General features: G+C 47.4%; 1 protein-coding gene across 2 annotated transcripts in view; it reads right to left on the bottom strand.

The window, feature by feature from the left end:
- The window catches only part of LOC139379031 (equilibrative nucleoside transporter 2-like), a 56,985-nt gene that overhangs the window by 14,134 nt on the left and 30,453 nt on the right, over positions 1–12,398 (bottom strand). For both annotated transcript variants that reach the window (XM_071121756.1, XM_071121755.1), the window contains 2 exons: positions 3,093–3,149; positions 1,969–2,050 (listed from right to left, as the gene is read on the bottom strand). In XM_071121756.1, the coding sequence (XP_070977857.1) occupies positions 1,969–2,050; positions 3,093–3,124 (114 nt within the window). In that variant the 5' untranslated portion in view covers positions 3,125–3,149. The remainder of the gene's footprint in view (positions 1–1,968; positions 2,051–3,092; positions 3,150–12,398) is intronic.

Raw genomic sequence — 12,398 nt, 5'->3', positions numbered from 1 at the left:
AAAAACTGAAATACATTATTTACATAAGTATTCAGACCCTTTGCTATGAGACTCGAAATTGAGCTCAAGTACACCCTGTTTCCATTGAACATCATTGAGATGTTTCTACAACTTGATTGGAGTCCACCTGTGGTAAATTCAATTGATTGGACATGATTTGGAAAGGCATACACCTGTCTATATAAGATCCCACAGTTGCCAGTGCATGTCAGAGCAAAAACCAAGCCACGAGGTCCAAGGAATTGTCCGTAGTGCTCCGAGACAGGATTGTGTAGAGGCACCGATCTGGGGAAGGGTACCAAAACATTTTTGCAGCATTGAAGGTCCCCAAGAACACAGTGGCTTCCATCATTCTTAAATGGAAGAAGTTTGGAATCACTAAGAGCTGGCCGACCGGCCAAACAGCAATTGGGGGAGAAAGGTCTTGTTCAGGGTGGTGACCAAGAACCCAATGGTCACTCTGACAGAGCTCCAGAGGTCCTCTGTGGAGATGGGAGAACCTTCCAGAAGGACAACCATCTCTGCAGCACTCCACCAATCAGGCCTTTATGGTAGAGTGGCCAGACGGAAGCCACTCCTCAGTAAAAGGCACAAGACAGCCGCTTGGAGTTTGCCAAAAGGCACCTAAAGGACTCTGACCATGAGAAACAAGATTCTCTGATCTGATGAAACCAAGCTTGAACTCTTTGGCCTGAAAGCCAAGAGTCACGTTTGGAGGAAACCTGGCACCATCCCTACAGTGAAGCATGGTGGTAGCAGCATCATGCTGTGGGGATATTTTTCAGCGGGATGGACTGGGAGACTAGTCAGTATCGAAGGAAAGATGAATGGAGCAAAGTACAGAGAGATCCTTGATGAAAACCTGCTCCAGAGCGCTCAGGACCTCAGACTGTGGCAAAGGCTCACTTCCCAACAGGACAATGACCCTAAGCACACAGCCAAGACAACACAGGAATGGCTTCGGGACAAGTCTCTGAATGTCCTTGAGTGGCCCAGCGAGAGCCCGGACTTGAACCCGATCGAACATCTCTGGAGAGACCTGAAAATAGCTGTGCAGCGACACTCCTCATTCAACCTGACAGAGCTTGAGAGGATCTGCAGAGAAGAATGGGAGAAACCCAAAGAAGACTCGAGGCTGTAATCACTGCCTTAGGTGCTTCAACAAAGTACTGACTATTGGGTCTGAATACTTATGTAAATGTAATATTTCATTTTTTTTTTTTTTTTTTTTATAAATCTAAAAACGTATTTTTGCTTTGTCATTATGGGGTATTGTGTGTAGATTGATGGGGGGGACAATGTAATCAATTTTTGAATAAGGCTGTAACATAACAAAATGTGGAAAAAGTCAAAGGGTCTGGATACTTTCCGAATGCACTGTATATATCCCAATGCCCCAGGGCAGTGATTGGGGATATTGCCCTGTGTACAGTGCCCTCTTTCAGATGGGAAGTTAAACTGGTGTCCTGACTCTCTGTGGTCACTAACGATCCCATGGCACTTATCGTAAGAGTTGGGGTGTTAACCCCGGTGTCTTGGCTAAATTCCCAATCTGCCCATCATGGCCATCTAACCATCCCCAGCTTCCAATTGGCTCATTCCTCCTCTGCCCTGTAATTATTCCCCAGGTCATTGCTGTAAATAAGCATGTGTTCTCAGTCAACTTACCTGGTAAAAAAAAAGGGTAACATAAAATAACAGTTCCGCCTGATTTTCAAAAAAGACTTACTTTTCAAGTGAATTCCTTAGGAAGTCAATGTTCTACTTTGGATAAGGTTCAACAAGTGTGTATGTATCATACATACAGTGTTGAACCTGAGCCAGAGTAGATCTGATCCTAGATCTGTCTAAAGTTGCCCAAAACCACATATCTAGGATCAGATTACCCTATATGCTAACTGTAGCCTTTATGGGACTAAATAACTATCTGATCCTGGACCTGTGGTTAAAGACGCATGTTAGTTTTACCATGGAGGCGGTCATGAAGAAGTTCCATGGTAGCAGCGTCCCGAGTCCCAGGATGAAGAAGATAACCCCCACCAACCAGCCCCTGGGTTAGGGAGGGAAATATTAGAAACAAGCAAGTAATTCATAGGTTATTGATGTGTATTTACCATGTAATTTCTTAATAAATAGAAAGTAATTTATGTACCGTGAAATAAAGTGCTACCAGCCAAAGAGCATTAGCGGATTTTATAAAAGTACATTGGAAATGTAATCTATTCTCTACATTAATTGATTGAAAACAGTACAAAGTCACTTTTCAGTACCATAGCTTTGCTTAGAGGCAATGCCACACATTGCAATCCCCCACCCCAAATACGACGGGGTTCAGATTGAGAGCGGAAGCGAGAAACAAGTGAGAGGAAGAGGCACCATGGGCAGAACTGATGGGAAGTTTGGCTCTTTTTACTGACTCCGATCTTTTCGACTCGTTAAATCAACAGAAGAAATCTCTCAACTAATTTCGTTCATTTGAGTCAGTAATGCCTAGAGCCCACAGGACCCCCTACCGGCGAACGATGAACTGAAAACTTGAAAGAGTCATGTTTCTACAAGCCTCTCGTTCACATTTCGTTCACCATAGGGGGTTTATTGGAGCTGTCATTTGTGACCGAGACTTGTAAACGTCTGCTTTAAACAATGTAGAGTTGTTGATTGGTAGGCAAACAAATAAGATTATTTATTGATACATTTGACAGTAGGTCTAGCTGTGGACGAAACCGGACTAGATTGTGAACAACTATTGTCGGAATGCATTGCTTAACTGCCGTGAGTGTGATCAGCACAACATCGTTCGCGAACTGCAGACCCCCAAACGATTCGTTCTTGAGTTCGTGTTTGTTGAGCAGAGGCTGTGTATGTTTTGGTTCTACAAAGCTGTGTCCATCATAACATTCAATAATCAATGAATCACATTCATTCTTGTACCATGCCATCAATTAACATTTCTAAACATATTTTTTATTCTCAATGCAGTCTGCAGCATGATCTATATTCCGATCATGCAGGTCAAACGAACGACTAAAATTAACGAGTCACTCAGAAAAAAACAAACCATGATTGTCAAGTAAAAAAAGGTAGACACTCACCTATCGCGCGGGGCATCTGTCCGACCCTTCATCCTGTGCTCGGGGGATCGGTTGAAACTAGGGGCAAAAGAGTGGGGAACACGATCAACATCTAAAAGACAGAGAGAAGATTTGTCTAATCAGCTCTAAGCACGTTATTTACATAATAGAAATACAGGACATGTTCTACATACTAGCACATTGCTGCAAGGAGGAGATGGAGCCATTCTCACTACACTACAGCACTGTATGTCCGAGACCCACTGGATTGTAGCTTGTACTATTAGCTGTGCTGAGATATCCACCCCTCTGCCAGGTCACAACTTCAAACTCCATTTATTTAAATATGTACGGTCTATAAAGCGCTTGGAATACCTGTTCTCCCTTTGTCTGTAGATTAAGCAATAATTCAGAGCCCACTCTTGTTGTACATTCTTGGTCCTCAATGCACAGAAATGCATAGGTTCCGCACTCCGACCCACTAACACAAATGTAACAGGAGCAGAGCGAAAAGTTGTGAGTGATATTTCAAGTCAGAATGTGAGTGTGTGAGAACATGGAAAGTATTTATGCATTCAACCCCTACACTCATTGCTTTGTTTCGTGTCATTTCACCAAAAGCAACATTTCTGCCAGGAGGCATGCTTTCACTAAGAACCAACTCTAGTTTCTAATTGATAAGATTGTTTATTCAGACATTTCCTTTGAAATTCATACAAATGCCTGAAAGTCAATGATAAATGATACAGTAATAAACATGCGGTAGGCCTATAGCTTGGTCATGCTGTGAATCGGTCTGGTCAAAGTCATTATAATCTAACTACACTACACTCTCACCTTTAAAAGTCTAGAACCTTAAAGGAGAACACTTTGTAAAAACCCTTTTTGGTTGCAGGTAGAACCTTTTTGGTTCCAGGTAGAATAATTTTGGGTTCCATGTGGAAACCTTTCTACAGAGGGTTCTATATGGAACCTAAAAGGGTTCTCCTATGTGGACAGCCAAATACCCATTTTGGATCCCTTTTTTCTAAGAGCGTAGATGACAAGCTTGAAGCAGTCAAGCAGAACTGATAAAACTGGGTAAATCGTGGACAATGCTGCATTATGAAGGAGTGAGTGAGAGAGACCTGCTCTACCTCCTCACCCAGAGAGAGACCTGCTCTACCTCCTCACCCAGAGAGACCTGCTCTACCTCCTCACCCAGAGAGAGACCTGCTCTACCGCCTCACCCAGAGAGAGAGACCTGCTCTACCTCCTCACCCAGAGAGAGACTTGCTATACCTCCTCACCCAGAGACCTGCTCTACCTCCTCACCCAGACACCTGCTCTACCTCCTCACCCAGAGAGAGAGACCTTCTCTACCTCCTCACCCAGAGAGACCTGCTTTACCTCCTCACCCAGAGACCTGCTCTACCACCTCACCCAGAGAGAGAGACCTGCTCTACATCCTCACCCAGAGAGAGAGACCTGCTCTACCTCCTCACCCAGAGAGACCTGCTTTACCTCCTCACCCAGAGACCTGCTTTACCTCCTCACCCAGAGAGACCTGCTTTACCTCCTCACCCAGAGAGACCTGCTTTACCTCCTCACCCAGAGAGAGAGAGACCTACTCTACCTCATCACCCAGAGACCTGCTCTACCTCCTCACCCAGAGACCTGCTCTACCTCCTCACCCATAGACCTGCTTTACCTCCTCACCCAGAGACCTGCTTTACCTCCTCACCCAGAGAGACCTGCTTTACCTCCTCACCCAGAGAGACCTGCTTTACCTCCTCACCCAGAGAGAGAGAGACCTACTCTACCTCATCACCCAGAGACCTGCTCTACCTCCTCACCCAGAGACCTGCTCTACCTCCTCACCCAGAGACCTGCTTTACCTCCTCACCCAGAGACCTGCTCTACCTCCTCACCCAGAGAGACCTGCTCTACCTCCTCACCCAGAGAGACCTGCTCTACCTCCTCACCCAGAGACCTGCTTTACCTCCTCACCCAGAGACCTGCTTTACCTCCTCACCCAGAGACCTGCTTTACCTCCTCACCCAGAGAGACCTACTCTACCTCATCACCCAGAGAGAGAGAAACCTGCTCTACCTCCTCACCCAGAGATACCTGCTTTACCTCCTCACCCAGAGAGACCTGCTTTACCTCCTCACCCAGAGAGAGAGACCTACTCTACCTCATCACCCAGAGACCTGCTCTACCTCTCCTCACCCAGAGACCTGATTTACCTCCTCACCCAGAGACCTGCTCTACCGCCTCACCCAGAGACCTGCTCTACCTCCTCACCCAGAGAGAGAGAGACCTGCTTTACCTCCTCACCCAGAGACCTGCTTTACCTCCTCACCCAGAGAGACCTGCACTACCCCATCACCCAGAGAGAGAGAGACCTGCTCTACCTCATCACCCAGAGAGAGAGAAACCTGCTCTACCTCATCACCCAGAGAGAGAGGGTGATAGTCAGAAGATCAAAAGAATAGCATGTACAGAAGCACTGCCCCTGTGGCAATTTATGCATTTCTGAGAATTCTTTTTCGCTGATAAAACAGCAACTTGGGAGACTGAGAATTGTAGTCTCAGTCTAGAGACTAGAGGCGAAGAGTATAAGGGTCCGGGAATAAGTTTATTAGACTAATGTTAGAATTCCTGAAAGAAACATGAGATGTATCCTCAGTATCCTATATCCTGAGGCTTCTTAAGAAAATAAACTGAACAGAGCAACCTGATTCTGTGTCATGAAAGAATAATTTCAGTGAACTTGTCCTTTGAGTTGTCAACTGTTTTTCAAACAGTTTTTCAAGCTAGTTGCCATTTCAGTAAAGTCAAGCCAAGTCACATAAGGTCATAGACAGGCAAGGTCTCCCTACAGTAGGTGAAGGTTTCACTGTGGCCAGTAATATGTGATAACAGGAAAGTTTGATGGAATCTGTCAAAAATAATGGCAAATATTACTCCTATGTTCACAGACCTTGTCATTGGCTACTGTCAAAAATGTTTTGGGTGAAAATGAAATCAAAGCTCACAATCAAATCAAATTTTAATGGTCACATGCACATATTTTTGCCGGTGTTGTGAAATGCTTGTGTTCCTAGCTCCAACAGTGCAGTAGTATCTAACTATTCATAACAATACACACAAATCTAAAAGTAAAATAATGGAATTAAGAAATATATAAATATTAGGACGAGCAATGTCAGAGTGGCATTGACTAAGAACAGTAGAATAGAATACAGTATATACATATGAGATGAGTAAAGCAGTATGTAAACATTATTAAAGTGACCAGTGATTCCATGTCTATGTATATGAGGCAGCAGCCTCTAAGGTGCAGGGTTGAGTAACCGGGTGGTAGCCAGGTAGTAGTGGCTATTTAACAGTCATCCTTGAGATAGAAGCTGTTTTTCAGTCTCTCGGTCCCAGCTTTGATGCACCTGTACTGACCTCGCCTTCTGGGTGGTAGCGGGGTGAGCAGGACGTGGCTCGGGTGGTTGATGTCCTTGATTATCTTTTTGGCCTTCTTGTGGCATTGGGTGCTCTAGGTGTCCTGTAGGGTAGGCAGTGTGCCCCCGGTGATGCTTCATACAGGATGATCTCAATTGTGCATCTGTAAAAGATATAGGTGCCAAGCCAAATTTCTTCAGCCTCCTGAGGTTGAAGAGGCGCTGTTGTGCCTTCTTTACCACACTGTCTGTGTGGGTGGACCATTTCAGATTGTCAGTGATGTGTACGCCGAGGAACTTTCCACATTCTCCACTGCAGTCCCGTCACCGTGGATATTGGCGTGCTCCCTCTGCTGTTTCCTGAAGTCCACAATCAGCTCCTTTGTTTTGTTGACGTTGCAGGAGAGGTTATTTTCCTGGCACCACTCTGCAAGGGCCCTCACCTCCTCCCTGTAGGCTCTCGTCATTGTTGGTAATCAGGCCTACTACTGTTGTGTCATCTGCAAACTTGATGATTGAGTTGTAGGCATAGATGGCCACGCAGTCAAGAGTGAACAGGGAGTACAGGAGGGGGCTGAGCACGCACCCTTGTGGGGGCCCAGTGGTGAGGATCGGGGGGGGGGGGGGGGGGGGGGCAGCCGTCAGGAAGTCCAGGACCCAGTTGCACAGGGCGGGGGTTCAGACCCAGGGCCCCGACCTTAATGATGAGCTCGGAGGGTACTATGGTGTTGAAGGCTGAGCTATAGTCAATGAACAGCATTCTTACATTGGCATTCCTCTTGTCCAGATGGGATAGGGCAGTGTGCAGTGCGATTGCATCGTCTGTGGATCTATTGGGGCGGTATCCAAATTGAAGTGGGTATAGGGTATATGAGGTGATATGATCCTCAACTAGCATCTCAAAGCACTTCATGATGACAGAAGTGAGTACTACGTGGCGATAGTCATTTAGTTCAGTTACCTTAGCTTTCTTGGGAATAGTAACAATGGTGGACATCTTGAAGCAAGTGGGGACAACAGACTGGGATAGGGAGAGATTGAATATGTCCATTAACACACACGCCAGCCAGCTGGTCTGCGCATGCCCTGAGGACGTGGCTAGGGATACCGTCTGGGCCGGCAGCCTTGCGAGGGTCAACACGCATAAATGTCTTACTCACGTCGGCCACAGAGAACGAGAGCCCACAGTCCTTGAGCGGGCAGTGTCGGTGGCACTGTATTATCCTCAAAGCGGGCGAAGAAGGTGTTCAGCTTGCAAATTGATGTCAGGGATTAGTATTATGACTTAGCTATGCAAATAATGTGTAAGAAGATGAATTGGTACTTTGAGGTTTAAAACCTAAATATAATCTGTTACAATATGTGTTCTATAGAAACAATGATGGACTTTTGGATATATGATGAGATATGAAAGGGTGAAAGGAAAAACGCTTTGTCCAACACTTGAACAGTAAGACATAACATAACAACGGTCTACTAATCATCAGCTCCACTCGTCTTTTCTGATTTTCATTAGCTTTTCCAACTCTCCATTTCCCTTCAAATGCAGAGCATTTTGCTATGTCCAAATGAGTTGTTTCTTTGTTGAAAATGGACCATTGGGAAATGCCATTCGATTTATCTTACCTTTCATATACAATGTCACAGAAACAAATATCAGAAAAGTGACCAAAATCATTAAGTAAAAAACTGAGAACGAAATCTGGGGAGTCCGGATACTAAATCTGGGGAGACATGATACTACATCTGGGGAGACATGATACTACATCTGGGGAGGCCAGATCCTAAATCTGGGGAGGCCGGATGCTAAAACTGGGGAGACGGAATATTAAATCTGGGGAGACAGGATACTACATCTGGGGAGACAGGATGCTAAATCTGGGGAGGCCGGATGCTAAATCTGGGGAGACAGGATACTAAATCTGGGGAGGCCGGATACTAAATCTGGGGAGGCCGGATGCTAAATCTGGGGAGGCCGGATACTAAATCTGGGGAGACAGTATACTAAATCTGGGAAGGCCGGATACTAAATCTGGGGAGGCCGGATACTAAATCTGGGGAGGCCGGATGCTAAATCTGGGAAGGCCGGATACTAAATCTGGGGAGACAGGATACTAAATCTGGGGAGGCCGGATACTAAATCTGGGGAGGCCGGATACTAAATCTGGGGAGGCAGGATACTAAATCTGGGGAGGCCGGATGCTAAATCTGGGAAGGCAGGATACTAAATCTGGGGAGACAGGATACTAAATCTGGGGAGGCCGGATACTAAATCTGGGGAGGCAGGATACTAAATCTGGGGAGGCCGGATACTACATCTGGGGAGGCCGGATACTACATCTGGGGAGGCCGGATACTACATCTGGGGAGGCCGGATACTACATCTGGGGAGGCCGGATACTAAATCTGGGGAGACATGATACTAAATTTGGGGAGACAGTATACTAAATCTGGGGAGGCCGGATACTAAATCTGGGGAGACAGGATACTAAATCTGGGGGGACAGTATACTACATCTGGGGAGACAGTATACTACATCTGGGGAGACAGGATACTAAATCTGGGGAGACAGTATACTACATCTGGGGAGGCCGGATACTAAATCTGGGGAGGCCGGATACTAAATCTGGGGAGACCGGATACTAAATCTGGGGAGACAGTATACTAAATCTGGGGAGACAGTATACTAAATCTGGGGAGGCCGGATACTAAATCTGGGGAGGCCGGATACTACATCTGGGGAGACAGGATACTAAATCTGGGGAGACAGGATACTAAATCTGGGGAGACAGGATACTAAATCTGGGAAGACCGGATACTAAATCTGGGAAGGCCGGATGCTAAATCTGGGGAGGCCGGATGCTAAATCTGGGAAGGCCGGATAGTAAATCTGGGGAGACAGGATACTAAATCTGGGGAGGCCGGATACTAAATCTGGGGAGGCCGGATACTAAATCTGGGGAGGCCGGATGCTAAATCTGGGAAGGCCGGATACTAAATCTGGGGAGACAGGATACTAAATCTGGGGAGGCCGGATACTAAATCTGGGGAGGCCGGATACTAAATCTGGGGAGACAGTATACTACATCTGGGGAGGCCGGATACTAAATCTGGGGAGGCCGGATACTAAATCTGGGGAGGCCGTATGCTAAATCTGGGAAGGCCGGATACTACATCTGGGGAGACAGGATACTAAATCTGGGGAGGCCGGATACTAAATCTGGGGAGGCCGGATACTAAATCTGGGGAGGCCGGATACTAAATCTGGGGAGGCCGGATACTAAATCTGGGGAGGCCGGATACTAAATCTGGGGAGGCCAGATACTAAATCTGGGGAGGCCGGATGCTAAATCTGGGAAGGCCGGATACTAAATCTGGGAAGGCCGGATACTAAATCTGGGGAGGCCGGATGCTAAATCTGGGAAGGCCGGATACTACATCTGGGGAGACAGGATACTAAATCTGGGGAGGCCGGATACTAAATCTGGGGAGGCCGGATACTAAATCTGGGGAGACAGGATACTAAATCTGGGGAGGCCGGATACTAAATCTGGGGAGGCCGGATACTAAATCTGGGGAGGCCGGATACTAAATCTGGGGAGGCCGGATACTACATCTGGGGAGGCCGGATACTACATCTGGGGAGGCCGGATACTACATCTGGGGAGGCCGGATACTACATCAGGGGAGGCCGGATACTACATCTGGGGAGGCCGGATACTACATCTGGGGAGGCCGGATACTACATCTGGGGAGGCCGTATACTAAATCTGGGGAGACAGGATACTAAATCTGGGGAGACAGGATACTAAATCTGGGGAGACAGTATACTACATCTGGGGAGACAGTATACTACATCTGGGGAGACAGTATACTACATCTGGGGAGACAGGATACTAAATCTGGGGAGACAGTATACTACATCTGGGGAGGCCGGATACTAAATCTGGGGAGGCCGGATACTACATCTGGGGAGGCCGGATACTACATCTGGGGAGACAGGATACTAAATCTGGGGAGACAGGATACTAAATCTGGGGAGGCCAGATACTAAATCTGGGGAGGCCGGATACTAAATCTGGGGAGGCCGGATGCTAAATCTGGGGAGGCCGGATGCTAAATCTGGGAAGGCCGGATACTAAATCTGGGAAGGCCGGATACTAAATCTGGGAAGGCCGGATACTAAATCTGGGAAGGCCGGATACTAAATCTGGGGAGGCCGGATGCTAAATCTGGGGAGGCCGGATGCTAAATCTGGGGAGGCCGGATGCTAAATCTGGGAAGGCCGGATACTAAATCTGGGGAGACAGGATACTAAATCTGGGGAGGCCGGATACTAAATCTGGGGAGGCCGGATACTAAATCTGGGGAGACAGGACACTACATCTGGGGAGACAGGATACTAAATCTGGGGAGACAGTATACTACATCTGGGGAGGCTGGATACTAAATCTGGGGAGACAGGATACTAAATCTGGGGAGGCCGGATACTACATCTGGGGAGACAGGATACTAAATCTGGGGAGACAGTATACTACATCTGGGGAGACAGGATACTAAATCTGGGGAGGCCGGATACTAAATCTGGGGAGGCCGGATACTAAATCTGGGGAGGCCGGATACTAAATCTGGGGAGACAGGATACTAAATCTGGGGAGACGATATACTAAATCTGGGGAGGCCGGACACTACATCTGGGGAGGCCGGATACTACATCTGGGGAGACAGGATACTAAATCTGGGGAGGCCGTATACTACATCTGGGGAGACAGGATACTAAATCTGGGGAGACAGTATAATAAATCTGGGGAGACCGTATACTAAATCTGGGGATGCCAGATACTAAATCTGGGGAGACAGTATACTAAATCTGGGGAGACAGTATACTAAATCTGGGGAGGCCGGATACTAAATCTGGGGAGGCCGGATACTACATCTGGGGAGACAGGATACTAAATCTGGGGAGGCCGGATACTACATCTGGGGAGACAGGATACTAAATCTGGGGAGGCCGGATGCTAAATGTGGGGAGGCCGGATACTACATCTGGGGAGACAGTATACTAAATCTGGGGAGGCCGGATACTAAATCTGGGGAGGCCGTATACTACATCTGGGGAGGCCGTATACTACATCTGGGGAGACAGGATACTAAATCTGGGGAGGCCGGATGCTAAATGTGGGGAGGCCGGATACTACATCTGGGGAGGCAGGATACTACATCTGGGGAGACAGGATACTACATCTGGGGAGGCCGGATACTACATCTGGGGAGACAGGATACTAAATCTGGGGAGGCCGGATGCTAAATGTGGGGAGGCCGGATACTACATCTGGGGAGACAGTATACTAAATCTGGGGAGGCCGGATACTAAATCTGGGGAGGCCGGATACTACATCTGGGGAGACAGTATACTAAATCTGGGGAGGCCGGATACTAAATCTGGGGAGACAGGATACTAAATCTGGGGAGGCCGGATACTAAATCTGGGGAGGCCGGATACTAAATCTGGGGCGGCCGGATGCTAAATCTGGGAAGGCCGGATACTAAATCTGGGAAGGCCGGATACTAAATCTGGGGAGGCCGGATGCTAAATCTGGGGAGGCCGGATGCTAAATCTGGGGAGACAGGATACTACATCTGGGGAGACAGTATACTACATCTGGGGAGACAGTATACTACATCTGGGGAGACAGTATACTACATCTGGGGAGACAGTATACTACATCTGGGGAGACAGGATACTAAATCTGGGGAGACAGTATACTACATCTGGGGAGGCTGGATACTAAATCTGGGGAGGCCGGATACTACATCTGGGGAGACAGGATACTAAATCTGGGGAGGCCGGATACTACATCTGGGGAGACAGGATACTAAATCTGGGGAG

The sequence above is a fragment of the Oncorhynchus clarkii genome, chromosome 21 (genome assembly GCF_045791955.1).
Source record: "Oncorhynchus clarkii lewisi isolate Uvic-CL-2024 chromosome 21, UVic_Ocla_1.0, whole genome shotgun sequence".
Lineage (NCBI taxonomy): Eukaryota > Metazoa > Chordata > Actinopteri > Salmoniformes > Salmonidae > Oncorhynchus > Oncorhynchus clarkii.
Note: the sequence above shows the minus strand (reverse complement) of the source record. Positions and strands in the feature narration are given on the sequence as shown.